A 21,963-nucleotide genomic window follows, 5' to 3' on the forward strand; every position below is an offset into this window, starting at 1 on the left:
CCTGCACACTAGTGGACATCCAGCAGTCCACAGCAGAGACTGCTATGCAGTGTCTCAGTCCCCCAGCCACTCCTTAGCCTCCTAGGAACACCATCTCCCAGGGACCACTGGTTCAGCTGGAGACCACCTGCTGCGAGAGCAGGTCCGTGTCAGCATATGAGCCCATACAGGTAAGGGCCCAGTCCCAGCTGGCTGTGGTTGTGCTGTTTGTTGCCCTTATCAACTGTCCCCTCTGAGCGGCAGCCTCTCCTGCTGCCCACAGTGCTGTGCATCAGCCATGTTGTTTTCTGGAGGCGGGGAGCTGAAGCCTTGTAGCCACACAAATGGCCTGTGGACCTGCACTCCGAGCTTTGCACGTCCCCAGGGATAAGGACAAGGCAAACCATTTGAGAGCCACAAACAAATAGAATGTATTTGTATTTCTGCAGCAATGTTGCACTTTGGTGTGTTCTAATTCTACTCTCCTTCTAGGCTGGGTTCTCAGCCTCTGTAGTAGACACTTGCGTTTTGCCACACACTAGCCTGTGCTGCCTTCTACGGCCACAATGCCCTGATTTTCTTCCAGGGGAACCATCACCTCCCTCCTCTCACCACGTGTCACAGGTAAAGCAGGTTGTCCCCTGGCTCACATGTCTCGGGCTTAAGTTCCTTCCCTCTGGCCACCGTGATGATTCAAGAATGAATATAGGCCGGCGCCGTGGCTTAACAGGCTAATCCTCCGCCTTGCGGCGCCGGCACACCAGGTTCTAGTCCTGGCTGGGGAGCCAGATTCTATCCTGGTTGCCCCTCTTCCAGGCCAGCTCTCTGCTATGGCCCGGGAAGGCAGTGGAGGATGGCCTAAGTCCTTGGGCCCTGCCCCCGCATGGGAGACCAGGAGAAGCACTTGGCTCCTGGCTTTGGATCAGCGCAATGCGCCGGCCGCAGCGGCCATTGGAGGGTGAACCAACAGCAAAAAGGAAGACCTTTCTCTCTGTCTCTCTCTCACTATCCATTCTGCCTGTCAAAAAAAAAAAAAAAAAAAAAAAAAAGAATACAGACAGCCAGGTTAATGAGCCTCAATACTGGGGCCGCTGTTGAGCCAACAGGGAGGCAGATTCCCCGTACTTTGCTTCATTTAACCTTGGAAAGACATAGGCTGGAGCCGCAGCCATCCTGCTATCACAGGAACAGTCTGTGACTACGGCCAGCCCAGAGGAAGGCTGTGCTGAGACATGAAGACAGAAAAAACAGACACAACTTGAGCTCCCACTGGGCAGAACCAGCAGTCAGGCCTACTCCTGGTCGTCTCAGTGACGTGAGAAAAGAAATGCTCATTTTGCTTCTAGTTGAGAGGTTTAGAGTTTTTGTCACAAGTAACAGAAAAAGCCCTAACTGAGAGCAATTCTCCATTTTTCCAACTCACCAACACAGCTTGATGCTGAGATAGCTCCTTTCAGGCCAAAGTACAGTCAGAGCCTCCCCTCCACTTACGTCCTGGTTCCAGGCCTTTTACTCTTTGTCTCTTTAAGCCTGACCATGAAAAGGGAACTCAGTTCCCTCAGGATCACTCGAGAGGAGCTGCTCTCCACGTTCTGCATGCACACTGCCAGCAGGAAGAAGTGGTACACTAATTTTAGGATTTTAACATTACTGGCAGCACTGTGTCATTTTCTTCATAAAACCTGTTGGCTGCATGGCTAAGATAGTAAGCCTGGGGCCATCTCCTACCCCACTATAGATAGACACAGAAGAAGCAGTTAGTCCCAGAGCTTTGCAAATGTTAGCACTGCTTTATGTTTACCCTCTGAAAGCAATCCATGTGTTTCAGACTAAAATTTGACTGACACTAGTCAAAACGAGCCAGCTAAAGTGAACTGGAATTGAAGCAGAAACCAACAAATAAATGAAGACTCACCAATCAAGGTCCAAATAGGATTATCCTCCTCTTCGATGCTTGAAAACTGACCCACGAGATTAGCCTGAACCTCAGCATTTAAAGTGGGTAAGCCTCTCTCCATCAGGCTCTTGTTAACTTCAACGCAAGTCTGAACACCAACTGAATTCAGGACTTCTTTCAAGTTAGATGTCCTATAACACATAAAATAAAATCCCACCAAGGAAAGTATATTTTAATTAACTTGTTTCAGATGTCTATCGATTTTCTCTTATGCTGACAACAATTACCTCCATTAGAATCAATTTAGGAAATAGTCACTCCTCCCAGTCCCCAGCCTTCACATGGAGCAGATTTTTAAATATTCAAAACCACTCATTGTTTAAGTAGTGCTTAAACAGGAAGGCAGAATCAGAAAAATCTGTTTTTTGAAAAAATAAGTCTATAACCCCATGTACATGCAGGGCTATCAGAAAGGAATGGAAACCATCAATTTACTTCTTAATATAAATGCTTTGGTCTGAGTGGTTTCACTCACACATTTTTTTTTTTTAATGTGCTTGGAAAATGGGGTAGAATCAATTCATTTATCTGTACTTGAGAAGTAAATCTATAACACCAATCGAAAACAACAGAATGTTCAGAGGTTAAATTATCTAAAACTCCTGACAGATCATAACCAAAGATAGTAAGCGTCTTCTTCTAATTAAATTTCAAATAACTGATTAATAATCCCAAATATATAGCAACCAGAAAACTGTGAAAAGTAACAAAGAAGTGGGTTATACAAATGATAAGGAAAAAGTGGTAATGAGGGAATTTTCTGGATCTACTTTATTAGGGAATGATAATTAAAAATTGCATCTCCCTGGCCAGAAAAGATCTGTAAGGTAACTCTGTGAAAATGGGAATAGGGCCGGCGCCGCAGCTCACTAGGCTAATCCTCCACCTGCGATGCCAGCACCCCGGGTTCTAGTCCCGGTTGGGGTGCCAGATTCTCTCCTGGTTGTTCCTCTTCCAGTCCAGCTCTCTGCCGTGGCCCGGGAGGGCAGTGGAGGATGGCCCAGGTCCTTGGGCCCTGTACCCACATGGCAGACAAGGAGGAAGCACCTGGCTCCTGGCTTTGGATCAGAGCAGCGCGCCGGCCGCAACGCACTGGCCGTAGCGGCCACTTGGGGGGTGAACCAACGGAAAAAAAAGGAAGACCTTTCTCTCTGTCTCTCTCTCACTGTCTAACTCTGCCTGTCAAAAAAAAAAAAAAAAAAAGGAAAAAAAGAAAAAAGAAAGAAAGAAAATGGGAATGAAAGGATAGGAGAAGGGCCCAAGGATAGAAGGCAGTATAATGGAGTGAGTTGAGAGTAGAAATCACGGAGTAATGTGGACCTGGGTTCAAGGTCCTCTCCGTGGATCTTGTTATATGCCTGTGTTAGCTCTCAGCAGACTGACAGGCATGTAGTCAATGCTTAATGAGAAGAAGAAAAAATAAAATGCTTTTTATTATCATCATCATTAAGAACAATGAAAAAAATAGGTTCTTGGTGTTCTGCCTCATCTGGAATTTGTTACACACCTACACTGGACCTACCGAAGGGGTTCCAGAATCCAAGAGTAGATTGTATGAGACAAAACCTTTTACTTCCTGACTTTTTCTCCACTACAAGACACTGCCTTAACTTTCTCCTGCTTTTAACTAGTGGATTCTTAGGATAAGGAAAAAATTAATTTTAATACCATGGTTTTCTATTCCACAGTAGAAAAAGCAAGCTTTTTGCTAGTTTTCAAGATGCATTATCCAGTCAAATATAAATGACAGGCAGGTTGACTGACGATTTGGGATGCTCTGCTGTTTTACATTATGGATGCTTACCCCATCCATAATGAGGGCAACTGGGAATTGATTGTGTCTATTTCCTAACACAAGGGAAAAAATTAACAGAACAAATAAAGAGCCAGATAAACCACCAGAAAAAGCTAAATGGAGGGTGATTTAACAACAGAACAGTTATTAATAGCTAATATTCATCAGGCACATACTATGTGCCAGACACCTGTGCTTCACATGAACCATCTTAAATTCTTACAACTTCTTAAATTCTTACAACTCCAAGGTCAGTACAGTCACAATTGCTTTTTACAGGCAAGGAAGTGATCCTCAGCATGATTCAAGAACATATTCAAGCATCTATAACAAGCAAATAGCAGAGCTTGGATTTAATCCTGGTCTGCCTGACCCAAACTAGTAACCACCTTCTATTTGCTTTACATGAATACCTAAGCAGCATTGGGTGTTGAATACAGGCTTAATAAATAAAAATTTCTGGACAGTAATGGTTACCTAGTGTGGAGAAATGCTAAGATAAGACCAACTGCAAAACCAGAGATTTATTTTTGTTAAAGAACTTGAGTCCTGGACTAGGCAATAAAGAAGCCTGGCTGGTCGGCACCACCATCGGTAGAAAGGGCAGGGCCTTGAAAGAGTCAGACCAGGACTCAGGCCTTTTCTGGTGGTGCAGCCACCTTCTGTTCTTTATTCAAGCATCAGCTAAAAAGGAGAAGTTTGGATTCTGTAACCACTCGGGGGGCATTTGGCTCTTAACGTTCTAGGATTTTATCAAAAATGTATGTGCCGTCTGAGTAATGGGTCGGAGAATGGGCAGACACATACATCCCCCTTCAATGGCAGGAATAAAGAGGACGTGCACCCCTCACACACCGGAAAGGAGGTCTAGCAGGAGGAGCTGGTCCACAGAAGACCTATGGAGACATCTGGCCGTTGACCGAGACTAGGGCCATTTTCTGGCTTAGGATTTCCAACAGGATGACCTAAATGCAAAAATCTAAACTGGACTCTAACAGTCAATAATGGTTTGATACAGAAGATGAATTTATCCAAAACAAAACCTTCACTGGACTTGTATCACATCTCTGAAGGACAGAACTGTCATCACCTTCAAAGACTCCATGGTAGGGCGGGTCGGGGAAGTCAGCAAACATTTCACTGCAGAAATGACAGAGTCCTAAGAATCCAGCCTGGAAAACACTTTCTGATAGGGCCGTTCGAAACACTGAGGGGGTGGGTGGGGGATTTCTGTTGGTTGGTTGTTCTTCCCACAGTGCTGTCAAAGAAAAGCTCTTGGACACACCCATCCTCAGTGGATATTCTACACTCATCCTGGCACTGGGTATAAACAGCTCTCCCTTCCTACGAGAGGACATCTAAGCTTTCGGATATTAAAAGAAATTCTAGAAAAAAGGAGGTGTAAGATAGAAGCTTCTCTAAAGCTCGGTCCTGAACACCACACCCAGATGCCCAAGGTTATTCTGGTTCTCTGAAACACACGCAGAGCCGTAATACGGAAGGGAGCACGTACAAACATTTGGAACTTACTCTTTGTTCATGCCTTCAAGAAGAACAGCTGAAATCCTTTTTAACCTGTTTGCAAGCTCAGGCAGGCCTTCTGTAATAGCACCCACCATGTTGTTGGTAATTAGGGACAGGCAGGCAATAATTTTCAATTGATTCAGCTTTTCTGTCAGTTCCTGAAGACGTGCTCCATCTGTCATGAGTGTCTAGCATATTTATTCAAAACGTAAACATAGAAAGGGAAGCTCAATACCATGAAAATGTAAAATCAGCAATGTCATATCCAAACTCTCATTTTTATTGGTTTTTAGTAAAATCATTAAAACACATGTAACACAAACAAGTCAGCTGAATTCAGAGTTAGAACTTAAATACTAGACAACCTGGGGACAGAAAAAAAAAAAAAAAACCTCACTCACCTCTGGTAATTCTTTTTTCTGATAATCCCATTGCAACAGCTTCAAGTAACTGTTATTTAGCACCAATGTAGGACTCAGGCTTGGCTTGGAGCTATTTTCCACCCCAGGAGTTACAGCAGTATCAGACAAAGAAAGTAATTCTTCATTGACGGATTCTTTTATCCACTCTGTGGTCTGATCAAGAGCACCTAAGAGGAAAAAAGGCCACATATTTGTCCTACAGCTGACTCCTCCCTTCACTTGTGCATTCCACCTGACAGATGCTGTTACTAACAGGGCATGAATGAAAATGCACAGCCAAGCCCCTCACGGAGTTTGCGGTCCACATGGAGAGACAGAGCTGTGAACTAACAATCAGAGTAGAATACAGCGAACGCTATAAGGCTCAGTGGAAGTGCAGAGAGTAGAGGTTGTCCATGAAAGGCTCTGGGCAGAAGAGCCCTGTAAGTGGCACTTGAAGGCAGAAGGCGGATGGAAGAAAAGGGCGGGCATTCAGGAAGAGCAGCCTGAAAAGAGACCTGGAAAACAGAACAAATGGCACATTCTGGAGGCTGCAAGAAACCTGCACTGCTGGTCCATGACGAACTAGGAGGAAGAGGGTGCCAGCAGATGGCACTGGATGAGTAGACAGAAGCAACTCACGGATGACCTTGACTTTGGTACAGAGAAAGTATTTAGACTAAAGGCATTGATTAGTAGACATTTTGGACCCCAGACCCCTCTGAGTGTCTGATTAGAGCCATTCCCTTCTCAAGATGCATGCCCATACTCATACGTTTTCTCTCTCTTTTGAGATTCACAGACGCCAAGTTACAAACACCAAGTATGGGAATGTGGAATCTTTGGATAGCTGTTTTGAACATGGAGCGTGATACAATCAGCGCAACATGTTAAAAGATCACTCAGAAAGGAAGAATGTTAAGTTACTGCAGTCATTCAGACAAGAGAATGAAGGCACGAGGGCAGTGGAAGTGAGATAAAGGGGGTGAAAACATTTATGGGGAATACCCACAGGTCTTGATGACCTCCCACATGTGGGAAGTAGGGAAAGAAGGATTCTAGTGTGACTCCCAAATGTTTACTTTGGACAGCTGAATAAATGGTTGTGCCATTTACTGAGAAAGATATAGAATGCAGGTGAGAAGGGTCTTGAAATATATCTTCTACTTTATATGACTTTTCTAAGGCCACAACCAATTTTCTGGTTGTAAAATCAAACAAACATGTCTCAGTTTTTCCTTTATTTAAAAAAAATCTCTCTAATTAATGCCTGCCCTTCTGAATATATTCCTCTGAAACTCTTTCTGTTCTACCCTCTCCTGGATTCCTCTGGCTGTCCTTCTACATCTCATACCTAAGTCCTTCCTCAACTGCCTGTTCTTTAAGTCACTCTACCCAAGGACTCTACCCAACCCACTTTCATTATTCTTCAATCTCACTGGACCATCTTTCCCATTTCCATGGCTTCTATTTCCATCCATACCCCAAAGGAAGTAGCCCTCATTCCTCTCCTAAGATGCTGATGTCCTCATCTGTAGAATGAGTGAGTGGGAGAAGTCACTGGATGTGAAGTTGGGAAGAGACACCCAAGTAGCACGACACTACACGGTGCTTCCATTATCCAGGTTCAATAGGTGTATTGACTCTCAAGACTATGGACAATTATGATTATCATTCTCAGTTTACTTGTTTTGTCACACATAAAATACAAATTTGTATGCAAATAATAATTTCATACAACAAAATGCTTAGCTCTTAAGTGTTCAATTTGGTTAGTTTTGACCATTCCAAATAACTGTGCAACTAGCACTCAAAATAAAACATAGGCTATTTCCACAGCTCCAGAAAGTTCCCTCATCTCCCCCTCCAGTCATCTGCACCCCCACTCAGCTACTTTTAACTTCTAACTTCATGAGTTATTTTTGTCTTCTATAGCTTCACATAAGTGGAACTATGTAGAACTTAAAATAATGTTTATTTTTTTATTTTGTATCATAAGGCTTTTAAAAATCTTTTTTTTTTTTTGGGGGGGGGGTGCTGTGGCATAGTAAGTTAGGCATCCACCTGTGGTGCCGGTATCCCATATGGGCACCAGTGCGAGTTCCTGCTACTCCACTTCTTTTTTTTTTTTTTTTTTTTTTGACAGGCAGAGTTAGACAGTGAGAGAGAGAGGCAGAGAAAAAGGTCTTCCTTCCGTTGGTTCACCCCCAAAATGGCCACTACAGCTGGTGTGCTGCGCTGATCCGAAGCCAGGAGCCAGGTGCTTCCTCCTGGTCTCCCATGCGGGTGCAGGGCCCAAAGACTTGGGCCATCCTCCACTGCCTTCCCAGGCCACAGCAGAGAGCTGGACTGGAAGAGGAGCAAACAGGACAGAATCCGGCACCCCAACCGGGACTAGAACCTGGGGTACTGGCGCTGCAGGCGGAGGATTAGCCAAGTGAGCTGCGGTGCCAGCCCAGCCACTCCACTTCCGATCCAGCTTCCTGCTGATGGCCTGGGAAAGCAGTAGAAGATGGCCCAAGTGTTTGGGCCCCTATACCCCTGTAGGAGATCTGGAAAAAGCTCCTGGCTCCTGGCTTCAGATCAGCTCAGCTCTGACCATTGTGGCCATTTTGGCCATTTGGTGAGTGAACCAGCAGATGGAAGATCTCTCTCTCTCCCCCTCTCTCCCTCTTTCCCTCTTTCCCTCTCTCTGTAACTCTACCTCTCAAGTAAATAATTTTTTAAAAAATTTTTATATTTCGAAACAGACTGAGAGTCAAGAAATTTTAAAAATAGTAGAGTTCTTGTGTACCCTTCACTCAGCTACCCCCAACAACAACATCTTATATAAGCACAAGACACTGTCAAAACCAGGAAACTGACATCAGTACAACATCTTTAACTTAAATACAAATATAACTAACTAGGCCTTTGCTAATTTTATATACCTTTGTTATTTATGTATATAGTTCTATGAAATTTTATTATATATGTGGATTCATATAAACATTAGGACACTGAACTATTCCAACACCAACTATTAAAAAAAAAAAAAAAACAAAACCCTCCCTCATTACCCCTTAAAACTCCTATCTCACCCCAAACCTAATCTCTGGCAACTACTGATCACTATACCTATGTCACTTTAAGAATGTCATATAGGCAGAATTTTATAATATGTAACTGTTATGGACTGAGTGTTTGTGTTGCCGCCCCTTCCAAAATTAGTGTATTGAAGCTGTAACTGCCACTGTGATGATATTTGGAGATTGAGCCTTTGGGAAATTATTAGGGTTAGTGAGGTCACGAGAGCAAGGTCCTCCAGATGACACTGGTGCCCTTATAAGGAGAGACACGGGGAGCTTGCTCTCTTTCTCTGTCTACATGCACACACTGGAAAAAGGACATGTCAGAAGTGACAAGGAGGCTATCTAAACACCAAGAACCAAATCAGCCAGCACCTTGGTCCTCGACTTCCCAGTCTGCAGAACTGTGAATGGTAAACTTCTGGTGTTTAAGCCACTCAGCCTATGATATTCTGTTATGGCAACCAGAGTAGACCAATATCAGCTCCCATCCAGGTGGTATGTATTAATAGTTTGTTTCTTTCTTATTGCTGAGTAGTATTCCACTGTTTGACGACATCACAGTTCTCTTACCCATTTATTCATCTGCTGAAAGACATTTGCGTTGTTGGTAGTTTGTGGCCATATATGAGGCTGCTATGAGCATTCATGTATAGGCTTCTATTGAATGTTTTAAGCTTCCACTTCTAGGGAATAAAGACCCAGCATTGCAACTGCTTGGTTGTATGCAAAGTGCAGGTTGAACAAGAAACTGACCAACTATTTCCCAGAGAGTTTTAAGGTAATTTACTTAATTGTAAGTTATATGATTTAATTTTTAGTAATTCCTGGGCTTACTAGTTCACAAAGTTCCTGACAGTGTAGCAAATGCCTCCCAGGCCAGTACTAACCATATCCAGCATACCATGGAAGTACCCATCTCTCTTTTTTCTTTAAAGATTTATTTTATTTATTTGAAAGTCAAAGTTATATATATATAGAGAGAGATCTTCCTTCTGCTGGTTCACTCCCCACATGGCCACAACAGACAAGGCTGGGCCAGAAAGAAGCCAGGAACCAGGAGCTTCTTCCAGGTCTCCCACGTGGGTGTAGGGGCCCAAGCACTTGGGCCATCCTCCCCTGCTTTCCCAGGCACATCAGCAAGGAGCTGGATCAGAAGTGGAACAGCTGGGACTTGAACTGATCCCCATAGGGATGAAGCATCACAGGCTGCGGCTTTACCTGCTATGCAACAGCACCAGCTTGGCAGTGCCCATTTCTAAAATTAATTGTCAGAGTACTTTACATTTATTTCTTTAATAGATTTGACAAGAACACAACCTATAACGCAGAGAGGCTGATCAGCAAGAGAGCTCATGTGCAACAGAGCTTAGGAAACAACACAGCGGGGCTGGCGCTATGGCGCAGCGGGTTAAAGCCCTGGCCTGAAGTGCCAGCATCCCATATGGGCACCGGTTCTAGTCCTGGCTGCTCTTCTTCCAATCCAGCTCTCTATTATGGCCTGGGAAAGCAGTAGAAGATGGCCCAAGTCCTTGGGCTCCTGGAAGAAGCTCCTGGCTTTAGATCAGTACAGCTCTAGCCGTTGTGGCCATCTGGGGGGTGAACCAGCAGATGGAAGATTTCTCTCTCTGTCTTTACCTCTCTCTGTAATTCTTTTAATTAAATAAAATAAATCTTAAAAAAAAAAAAGAAGAAGAAGAAGAAAGAAAACAACACAGCATGGGAAGCAAATAGACTGCAGGTCAAATTTCCATTGTAGATGAATGAATTCCAATTAACCATAACCTAGCAGTAAAGAAATCAACATGGGACTAAGAACTTGTGCTAGGTTCTCCTTGGTGGTAAATGGCTGGGGAGGTGGCTGAGTGCATGGCCTCTGAGCCAGGCAGTCTCAACTTAAATCTTGCCTTTATTACCCATTAGTTGTATGCTTTGGAACACTTACGTTACTTCATGTCTCCTTAAGTTTCCTCATCTAAAAAGTGGGGACAATAATAGGCCCCTCCTGCAGTCGAGGGTTCAGCAAAGACATGCAAAACTGTTTCTGGCACTTAGGAAATGGCCAGTAAGTGTTGGGAGCTCCTTAAACTCTCCACACAACCTTTGAAGCTGTGTGTGTGTGTGTGTGTGTGTGGCGGGGTTAAGGAGGAGTGTCTGTCATCACTTGCAATTATTTTGGTTTCTGAAGCTCAGGAGCTCCCTTCTCTGCCAATCATTGTTGAAGCTACCCCATACAGAAGTGGCTGTACACAGCACAAAATAAGTGAGCAGGCTAAGTTTTTATTTTTCTTCTTCTCGCTCTCTCTCTTTTTTTTTTTAAGACCAGTTGGTGTGCTAGATCAAGGAAGTGGAATCTCACCAGATCTCTTTAAAGGAGATGCTACCTAGAAATCAGCTAGAACTGAAAATCCAGTCTATTTAGCATGATCCCTAGTACTTGGTACTAAGGGCTATTCCAGAAAGGAGGGTGGGAGGGAAGGAAGGAAGGAGTCACTGAACTTTGAATTCCATACTTAACCCGACCTTAAACAACGTGTGACAAGTTAGGCTGTCCTTTCACTTAAACAAGCTTATTTATCAAGTCCAATTCTTCTGCACTAAAAATGTGTATCACTGGAAGTGAGGTTTTATAGTTGAATTTCTTTAATTTTCAAGCATGTGGCATTTAAATATTACCATATTGTAAATCATTATTATGAATTAATAGGTGCCTACCAGTTATTACTAGCATAATTCCTTTAGTAGTAGCAGTTTCTGTTGACAAACAAATACAACCCACACAGAATTGCTACCAAAGGTGCCTCTGCCAGTGCTCGTCCTTGGCAGGTGGACACAGAACCTCCTGATGATGGAAGGATGGCAAGAAGGCAGCAGAAGGCACCACCGTCAGCTGTGACTCGCGGAGATGAGACTGCCCTCAAATACAGAACCACCCCCAAGTGCCCAACTGCCGATTTCCTTGCTTACTGAAACTCAAATGGTCCTGGAACGTGAACACACTTCTCTGGGCCATCAAGAAATGGATTCATTCGAATCGGCTGCTTACAGCAGGGATTCTAGAGCTCCGCACAGTGGACATTTTGAGTTGGATAATCTCTTTGTGGGGTGGTGATCTGTTCACAGCAGGACATTTTGCAGCATCCCTCACCTGTCCACCAGATGCCAGAGACACTCCACAGCGTCTCTACCCTCCCACCGTGTCCTTCCAGGTTGCTACAATTTAAAGTGTCTCAGGGCCGGCGCTGTGGCTGGTGGTTTGAGGACCGGCTGCTCCACTTCTGATCCGGCTCTCTGCTGTGGCCTGGGAAGGCAGTGGAGGATGGCCCGAGTCCTTGGGACCCTGCACCTGTGTGGGAGACCCAGAGGAGGCTTCGGGTTGGCGCAGCTCCAGCCTTTGCGGCCAGTTGGGGAGTGAACCAGTGTATGGAAGACCTCTCTCTCTCTCTCTCTGCCTCTCCTTCTTTCTCTGTGTAACTCTTTCAAATAGATAAATAAATCTTTAAAAAATAAATAGAGTGTCTCTAGACGTGGCTGAGTGCCCCCTGGGAAAAGGAGTAAAATCACCCTTGGCTAAACACCTAGATGACAATTAGTATTTATTTACTTTTGTTCACAAGTATTTTTTCCAATCTTGAGTAAAGGGTTTCTTACATCATGCACCAAATGAAATCTGACGTCCTGAAGACTATTCGAGAAGGCTTAACCTTGGGATGCTGCGTTTCTCTTACAGAGGCTGTCTGCTTTAGGGCAGCGTTCACTTTGTCTTACCTGTGACCCAGTTCTGATGTTTCCCATGAGAAGTAAATTGCTTTTTATACTACAGTTCCTATAAAACTCTTGATCATTTATGAGTAGCTCTATTCACTATACTAGAGCAACACCAGCAGGAAAACTTCACAGCTCTGCTCCCTGGTTGTCAAATTTTGTTCCTGGTTTGCTACTTCTGTTTACAAAGATGCAAAAGACTTGCAGTCTTTTATTTAAAAGACATCCAACCGAGAGAGCAAGTGTAAATCATTGTGGATATAATTACAATGTGGCAGTAATAAGCATTTATACTGCGAATTTAATCACTTGCAGCTGACACATTTAAAAGCCCATTTAGTTATCTTGAACAAAAGCAACAGTGTGGCGTAGGGGTTCTCAATCCTGGTTGACTTGAGTATCACCTGGGGAGCTGTAAAAAGAAAAAATAATCCTGGGCACAGCTCCTGGAGATTCTGATTTAATCAGACTAGGGCATGGCACAGGCATCTAAAGTTAAATGCCCCAGGTGATTTTATGAGTCCTTAAAAGTGAGTGCGATTAGGAACAGACAAAGAGCACATGTTGGTTCCTCCTCCAGGATCTGCTGAGATTCCACTCCCATGAGCTAGCACTAGCTTCTCTATGTGGCTCCACAGGCAAGGTTCCACAAGCTCTGGCAGCCTTGGTTTTCCATGGGGACAGAAAGAAGAGTTTCTGGCCGGCGCCGTGGCTTAACAAGCTAATCCTCCGCCTTGCGGCACTGGCACACCGGGTTCTAGTCCTGGTCGGGGCGCCGGATTCTATCCTGGTTGCCCCTCTTCCAGGCCAGCTCTCTGCTGTGGCCCGGGAAGGCAGTGGAGGATGGCCCAAGTCCTTGGGCCCTGTGCCCGCATAGGAGACCAGGAGAGGCACCTGGCTCCTGGCTTCGGATCAGCACGATGCGCTGGCCGCAGCGGCCATTGGTGGGTGAACCAACGGCAAAAAGGAAGACCTTTCTCTCTGTCTCTCTCTCACTATCCACTCTGCCTGTCAAAAAAAAAAAAAAAAAAAAAGAGCTTCTCCATTTGCTCACTCATTCCAGAATGACTACTGAGTACCTACCATGTGCCCTACCATGTGCCAGGTACTGAGGCTTCAAAGATCAATAAACATGGTCCTGCTCTCAAAATGTCCTTGTAGGAGGCCGGCGCCGCGGCTCACTAGGCTAATCCTCCGCCTTGTGGCGCCGGCACACCGGGTTCTCGTCCCGGTCGGGGCACTGATCCTGTCCTGGTTGCCCTTCTTCCAGGCCAGCTCTCTGCTGTGGCCAGGGAGTGCAGTGGAGGATGGCCCAAGTGTTTGGGCCCTGCACCCCATGGGAGACCAGGAGAAGCACCTGGCTCCTGCCATCGCATCAGCGCGGTGCGCCGGCCGCAGGGCGCTACCGTGTCGGCCATTGGAGGGTGAACCAACGGCAAAAAGGAAGACCTTTCTCTCTGTCTCTCTCTCACTGTCCACTCTGCCTGTCAAAAAAAAAAAAAAAAGTTCTTGTAGGAGAGGGAAACACAAACACAAGCAATGGCCTCACAGGTGCATTTCTGGACTACCCCAGGTTTCAGTCAGAAGAATGTAGTCCCTCAGGCAGGACATCTGCTGTTTTTGACCAGCAACACGTCGCCCTCCCTTCTTTTGGTATTGATTTTTCTCTGATAAACTGCTTTCCCCCATTCCATGGTTTCTTGTGTGAACATCAGTAAAAAGGCCCTGTGCCTCCATGACCAGGGAGGGGTTGGCTCACATCATATGTCCACCAGCCTCTGCTGGGACTTCAGTGTCAAGGATGGCCCACATTGCACAGCAGCCACCCTAACCACGGAGCCTGGAATTTCCTTGGTTTTCTTGCCCAGATTTCTGACATACATCTGGGTTTCTGGCATTTCAGCTTTTCCTTCAATCCTCTGAACTATCCTCACCCTTCCATTCACTTCCTTGTTTTGCTAAGTCAGCTAGAGTCGGTATCTGTTGCTTTGCAATATAACACAAACTGAAAAATTCCAAAGAAAATAGTAAAAGTCACAGCTAGGTTTAATCTGCACTTGGACTGGGGAGATCTGGTTACCAGTCCTGGCTGTACTGCTTAGTAACTATGTGACTGACTGAGGTCATTGCTGAATATCAGTTTGTCTGTCTTTAAAATGTTCCACAGGGATGGGCATTATGGCACAGCAGGTTAAGCTACCACTTGGGGTGCCCACATCTCATATCACCATGCCAGTTAGAGTTCTGGCTACTCTGCTTTCTTTCCAGCTTCCTGCTATGTGCACCATGGGAGGCAACAGATGATAATCCAAGTTCTTTGGTCCCTGACACCCTCATGGGAGATGTGGGTGGAGTTCTGGGCTCCTGGCTTTGGTATGGCCCAGCCTGGCGGTTGCAGGCATTTGGGTAACGAACCAGTGGGTAGAACTCTCTTTCCATCCTACCCTTCCTCCCTCCCTCTCTGACACTTTGCTTTCCAAGTAGATGGAAAAAAATGAATGTTGTACATGATAAATATATACAGTTTAAATAAATGAACTAATAAATAATTATAATAATATATTAAAATAAAAATACAAAAATATTACTGTGTTAATAGATACTATATATTATGTAATATATATTAATAAGTATATGATATATTTGATATAATAATATATAATATGCAATAATTATATATAATACATTATATGATAATATACATTAATTAAAATATTAATAATAATATAAAATAATAATAAATGCAATTCCACAAATATTTCCTGATTGCCTTAAGTGCCAGTAAAAGACAATCACAGTGCTCTTTGACATATAGCTGAGAAAGGAATTTTTGCCCCATAGGACTTTTGGAAAGAATACATGAAATAAAGTTAATGAAATATTTTATGAAATATAAATGCTATCCAAGTAAAACTTTATCTTTCTAGGTACCTTAAAAATTACTAAGGTTCCTACCTAGCAATAATCTGTAACTCTATCCACAGATAATTTAGGTGGATCGCATGTGTTTATCTTATTGATGCTTAGTAAAAACACCCAATTATTACCTAAGGTTTTTCTGAGTACATTTTATATTTTTAAAAAATTCATTTATTTATTTGAAAGGCAGAATGACAGAGCGAGATGGAGAGACTCAGAGAGAGGTTCCATCTGCTCTTTCACTCCCCAAATACCTTCAACAGCCAGGTCTGGGCCAAGCCGAAGCCAGGACCCCAGAACTCATCTGAGTCTCCCACATGCGTGGCAAGGGCCCAAGTACTTGGGCCATCTTTGGCTGCTTTCCCAGGTGCAATAGCAGGGAGCAGCATTAGAAGGAGAGTAGCCAGGGCTAGAACCAATGTGGGTTAAGCAACAAACTGTGCTTAACCCACTGTACCACAACACTGACTCCCTTGGGTATATTTTCTCCTATGACAAAACAAAATACAAAGGGTCTTTGAAAAGTTTATAAAAATGCATATTATGCAAAAACTATGTAAGGATTTCAATTTTTTTACATAAGAATACACTTATTTTTCCACAAACATACTGCAGTCCCATTGCATTTTCCTGGAGTCCATTCAGAAATCCAGAGTACTTTTCTGTATTAATTTTCTAGTAATCATTACATAAAAATCATGTGTGCATAAAAATCTAACACTTTCGTCCTGACACTGTGAGACTCTTATTTTGGTATTAGGACACAGGGGCTGACTTTTGGCAGAGTGACTAGGGGATATAATTAACAGCTGATATACCTGATATACCCTCTGCTTTCTGGATTCTTGATTTCTCTAGTGGGGTAATAATGACTTATATGAATAGCTGTATTTAATGTCATCTTAAATCTCTGGAAATAGCCAAGTCAATGTGAAAGGTGTAAATTATTACAGGTTACTAAACCCAGGTTTTAAGTAAAGAAGGAAATAATTTGAGAGGAATAAAATTACAATTCAACCCTATATTAAGGAATGAGCTCAAGATTCCAAGCTATCTTGATTCAAGACCAGGGCACATTTTGAGTACATACCACAGGCACAGGCACACAAAAGACACCAACCACTTCAGTCTCACAAAAATGTTGTTAAGAATGCATTTGCTACAGGTTCAGGTTTCACACTCTAATAGGGTCCTATTTCTCTTAATCCCTTTCCCTTGAGAGCTAAAAACCACAGAGTGCTTGAAGTCACAGAATTGTGGAAGGATCCTTAGAAGTCATTGAGCCTTTAGGCCTGCATTGTGATGCAGGAGGTTAAGCCTTTGCCTGCAACACTGGCATCTAATATGCGTGCCATTTCAAGTCCTGCTGCTCCACTTCTGTTCCAGCTCCCTGCTAATGCACCTGGGAAAGCAGAAGATGGCCCAGGCATAACCTCTCAGGGCTACTTGTGAGTCCTAAATGAAGTAATAGTGTTAACTGTTTGGCACACAGTAAGGATTTGGCAAGTAACAAATGCTCAGATATAATGTTAGCTAGCACTAGCAACACAGAGGCCCATTCCAGTACAAGCAACATAGAGGCAACACAGAGGCCCATTCCAGTACAAGCAACATAGAGGCAACACAGAGGCCCATTCCAGTACAGGCAACACAGAGGCCCATTCCAAAGTTAAAAGAGCTCTAATTATTAAGAAGGTCAGGCTGGCTGGGGCTTCCTTCCTATGGATCCTGGTCATCATCACAGAGCTTAACCAAAGTCTGAATTTCTGTCAATCGGTGGGGTGGTGCCTGGCCCACCTGAGTCTCCTTGTTACCAAGCAGAACGTGGCCAGCTTTAGCAACTGTTCCTCGTGTGGCTCTCCACGCCCTCTCCCCTGGATGCTCTCCCGCCTGCCACAGCTCTGTCTGAAGTGGCACTTGGTTTGTTCACTATTTTGGCAGAAAATCTCAGTCTATAGAGTGGTGGCAGAGGATCATGTAACTCTGTATTGGATGTGGTTAATGAATTGTGGTGCCAAGGCTCTGCCAGTGAACCTCTTGCCGGCAATGCAACACCTGACATTTCAGTCCCCCACTGGGGATAACTGCACCTACCTCACCGGGTAGTTGGTAATAGTGAGGATGCAGTAAGGATATACTTCCTCTACTTCCATTCTTCCCTGACCTCCCTCCAGTCTGGGTTTCAGGCCCACGAGTCCCCTGAAACAGCTCTCCCATGGTTACCAACGGTCTTCACTTGGTTACTAATGGATGGTCAAGCCTTAGCCTTCCTCCTTCCTCACCACCTGACAGCACCTACCACCCCCTCTCACATCCACCTTCTCCAAACATGTCTTCACTTGCCTTGTAGGACTCACCCTCTCCTGACTTTTATACTCCCTCTCTGGTTACTCCTTCACAGTCCCCATTGCTGAATCCTCCTCCTCATCTCAACCTGTAGATGCTGGAGTGTCCCAGGTCAGTCCCCTTCAACATCTACACCCGCTGCCCAGGCAGTGTCACCCAGTATAATCCAGGGATAAATAAGAGCATGGACTGCAGGGCCAGCTACTGAGCTCGGTCTCAACACCACATCTTACAGTCTATGTTATGGAGGGAAGTAATTTAACCTCTTCCTGCTGACAGCTTCCTCATCCATAAAAGTGGGGGAGAAGACTTCCCATTGGTGGCGTAAGGATTACATCAGTTAATGTATGTAAGGTGCCTAGCACGTGATAAGAAATCTAGTTCCATGGCTTTATACAAGGGTACCTCAAAAAGCTGTGGGAAAATAAATCAAAAGAAAATTTTCATGAATTTTTAGAAGACCCCTTGTATACCACAAACATATTGATGATTCCTAATTGTACACCCATAGTTCTTACAATTCCTCTCAACTCCAGTTTCTTCTATCTAAATGTCAATGGTCATCTCCACATTGATATCAAGCCAGATCTGAAAGATCATATATCCAAAACAAACTTCTTATTCTCTATCATTTCCCATCCTTCTTCTCCCTTGTCTCTCTCATCTCACTAAAATACATCACCATCCACCTAGTTGCCCAGACCAAGAACCTTAAACATATTCCAAACTCCTCTTTTTTTCCATTCTAAACGCCAGCAAATCTACTCTTCCACCACTACCACCTACGACACGTCAACACTATTTCTAGCCTAAGCAACTGCTCCCCTCTTTGCTCTCAACAATTTGTTATCTGCCCTGGTATGGTCACCTGGGGGCTGTTCCTAGAAATGCACAAACCTCAGAAAATGTTCTTATACAAACTAAGATGGCAATGACATCACTGCATGATGCTCCCCATCAGGTACAGGATCTGTCGGCTGAAATGTCATCATGTGGCTCATGACCGTATTTTCAAAAATTAATATCAGATGTCACTTCCCAACTCAGAACTCTCCAATAACTTTCCATCATATTTGGACTGAAATCTACTCTTCTGGTTATTAACAGGGGCCTAGGAGACCTGTCTCTGTCTGCCTCCCAGCCTCATCTCCCATCACTCTTCCCTTACCTAACCTGCTTCAGCCACAATGTCTGTCTTGCATTTATCAACTTCACGAGCAAGATTCTGCCTCAGGACTTTGTACTTGAAGCTCCCTCTGGCTAGATTGTTCCTTCTCTCAGATTTCACACAGTCTTTCTCATTGTTTTTGCAAACCTTGCTCAAATGTTCCTTATTAAAGAGGCCTCCCCAGTCTATCTCATCAAAAAGTCACCCCTTACACTCTTTCCTTCCCTATTACTGTTGATGTCCTTATGCTATTTTTCTTTACAGAACTTAATACATTTGAAAATATGAGTGCTTATTAGTCATGCCTACTAGAACCTCAGCTCTTGGGAATGCAACTTTATTCTATTTTGTTATCTACATTAACCGTACCACCTAAGCAGTTTCTGGAATACAGCAGGTGCTCAGTAAATATTTCTTGAATGAATGAAGTCAATAGTACTAAGTACATACTTGGAACAGAGAAAACAACTGTCAATTTGTTATGTCTTTTTAAAAGGTCAAAAGATGTTTCACAGCAAGGTCAAAATTCTTTATTTAGGTATCATATTGACACCCAACTTCAATATAAATACACATGATAGTATACTTACTTGGAGTTTCTTCCAAAATTTCCTGGAACTTGGTTCTCTCATATTCCACCAACTGGCGTTGAAGGTGTGGTCTAAGACTCCTTATTGTAAAATTGGCCATGTCCATTTTCATGAGGTCCAGGACATGAAATATTTGTCTGTAAATTTTAGAATGAAAAGAGAGAGGTGATTAAGGAGCTAAGCCAAAATTCATTAACTGTTACCTAGGTTACAGACTGGAAAAGGGAAACATCCCCCAAACTCCAATTGCCATTTGGCAAGGTCACTCAGCAGAGAAGGTCATGCTTTTGTATAGCAAACAAACATGTTCCATAGATCTCAAGAGTTATTTACTTCAGCAGATTTAAGACCTCCAGCTGACCCGTTACATCCAGTCAGAAACTGACAGGAAGACAGCTAAGAAACGTATCTCAGCAATGACAGAAGACAAGTTCAAGAAGGATGTCCAGTTGAAAGCCCTGAAATCTCAAGGAATCTGAACATAGTACATGTGGTTTTTATTCGCAAGGGAATAAGGAAACAAATAGTGGAAGAAAGGAAGGAGGGGGTGGTGAAGCTCCAAAGGAAACATACTTCATTTCAGAGCTGGGCAGCCCTGTGTGCAAATCCAATTTTACCAATGACCAGATTCGTGGCCATGCATAAATTACCCCATCTCCTTGAGCCTCAAGTTTCCTCATCTGTGAAACAAGAGGACAGCATCAACCTTGGAGGGGCGTGGTGAACAGTCAACGAGATAATGAATGTGTAGTGCAGCAGCAGTGGCACCCAGTAGATGTTCAATACAGACCAAGACTGTAGACTTGATATCATTCACGGGCAACAAAGTAACTGGAAGAAAGGATCCCTCACTGAAGCATTACCATCAGCCAGAATTGAGCACAACTCAATACAGAAAGCCCATTTTATAGCAAGTGTCACCTTGAGAGGCCATCAATTTGCCCAAGGTCACAAAGTCAGTTACTTGCTACATGCATACCAGTTTTGTTCTAATGTTCCCAATTGATACATAAAACTCAATTCTTGGGGCTTGCACAGTAGGTTAATCCTCCACCTGCAGGGCCAGCATCCCATATGGGCGCCAGTTCTAGTCCCAGCTGCTTCTCTTCCAATCCAGCTCTCTGCTGTGGCCTGGAAAAGCAGTAGAAGGTGGCCCATCCCTGCATCCAGACGGGAGACCAGGAAGAAGCTCCTAGCTTCTGGCTTCAGATTGGTGGAGCTCCAGCCACTGCAGCCATTTGGGGAGTGAACCAATGGCAGGAAGACCTTTCGCTCTGTTTCTCCCTCTCACTGTCAGTAACTCTACCTCTCAAATTAATAAAATAAATCTTTGTTTAAAAAAAAACTCAAAAAAAAATTTTTTTTGACAGGCAGAGTGGATAGTGAGAGAGAGAGAGATAAAGGTCTTCCTTTTTGCCATTGGTTCACCTTCCTATGGCTGCTGCGGCCAGCGCATCTCGCTGATCCGAAGCCAGGAGCCAGGTGCTTCTCCTGGTCTCCCATGGGGTGCAGGGCCCAAGGACTTGGGCCATCCTCCACTGCCTTCCCAGGCCATAGCAGAGAGCTGGCCTGGAAGAGGGGCAACCGGGATAGAATCCGGCGCCCCAACCGGGACTAGAACCGCAAGGTGGAGAATTAGCCTGTTAAGCCATGGCGCCGGCCTAAAAAACTCAATTCTTAAAATGGCTGTATTCATGCTTAAAAGGAGAAAAACTCCTCTAGAGCAAAAAGCATTGCAGACTCTTGTTTCACTTAGGGTCACAGGAAGTTCCTGTTGACACACAGGCAGAGGAGATTCTCAGGATTTCACATACACTCCTAAGGGGAGCTGCAGCAGAGATGGCTAGCTGACCACAAAAGGCCCACAATCCCTCTCTGCAGAATTATACTTGCAAAGTGTGCTTTCATCAGCGACTACCATTCCTGGGCCCACCTTTTTTTTTTTTTTTTTTAATTTATTTATTTATTTGAAAGGCAGAATGATAGAGAAGGAGAGATAGAGTTATCTTCCATCAACTAGCTCACTCCCCAAACAGCCACAACAGCTGGGGCTAGGTCCAGAAAGAAGCCAGGAGCCCAGTACTCCATCTGGGTCTCCCACATGGGTGGCAGGGGCCCATGGGCCATTTTCCTTTGCCTTCCTAGGCACACTAGCAGGGAGTTAGATCAGAAGTGGAACAGCAGGAGTTGAACCAGTGCACCGGTGCTCTGATGCCAGCACTACAGGTGGCAGCTTCTCTCACTGTGCTAGAGCACCGGCCCCCTATCTAGGTGGGACCTTCCGACGAGTCACGGTTAAGAGAATGTGATTCTTCCAGGATGAGGTAGCTGCAGACTGGGTGTGCCATTCTCGTGGTCTCTTTCTATTTACTAGCTGAATGGACAGATTCTGAGATGTGGGCAAGTATGGAGCCAAGGACAAGGGTCCTTGAACAACATGTAGATGGCTCT

At 44.2% G+C, this 21,963-nt stretch overlaps 1 protein-coding gene across 2 annotated transcripts in view; it reads right to left on the minus strand.

The window, feature by feature from the left end:
* The window catches only part of TCP11L2 (t-complex 11 like 2), a 49,504-nt gene that overhangs the window by 5,899 nt on the left and 21,642 nt on the right, over positions 1 to 21,963 (minus strand). For both annotated transcript variants that reach the window (XM_062202979.1, XM_062202978.1), the window contains exons 6-9: positions 19,513 to 19,649; positions 5,657 to 5,844; positions 5,262 to 5,443; positions 1,895 to 2,067 (exon numbers count right to left, since the gene is read on the minus strand). In XM_062202979.1, coding sequence (XP_062058963.1) covers positions 1,895 to 2,067; positions 5,262 to 5,443; positions 5,657 to 5,844; positions 19,513 to 19,649 — 680 coding nt within the window. The remainder of the gene's footprint in view (positions 1 to 1,894; positions 2,068 to 5,261; positions 5,444 to 5,656; positions 5,845 to 19,512; positions 19,650 to 21,963) is intronic.

This window comes from Lepus europaeus, chromosome 10 (assembly GCF_033115175.1).
Source record: "Lepus europaeus isolate LE1 chromosome 10, mLepTim1.pri, whole genome shotgun sequence".
In the NCBI taxonomy this organism is placed as follows: domain Eukaryota; kingdom Metazoa; phylum Chordata; class Mammalia; order Lagomorpha; family Leporidae; genus Lepus; species Lepus europaeus.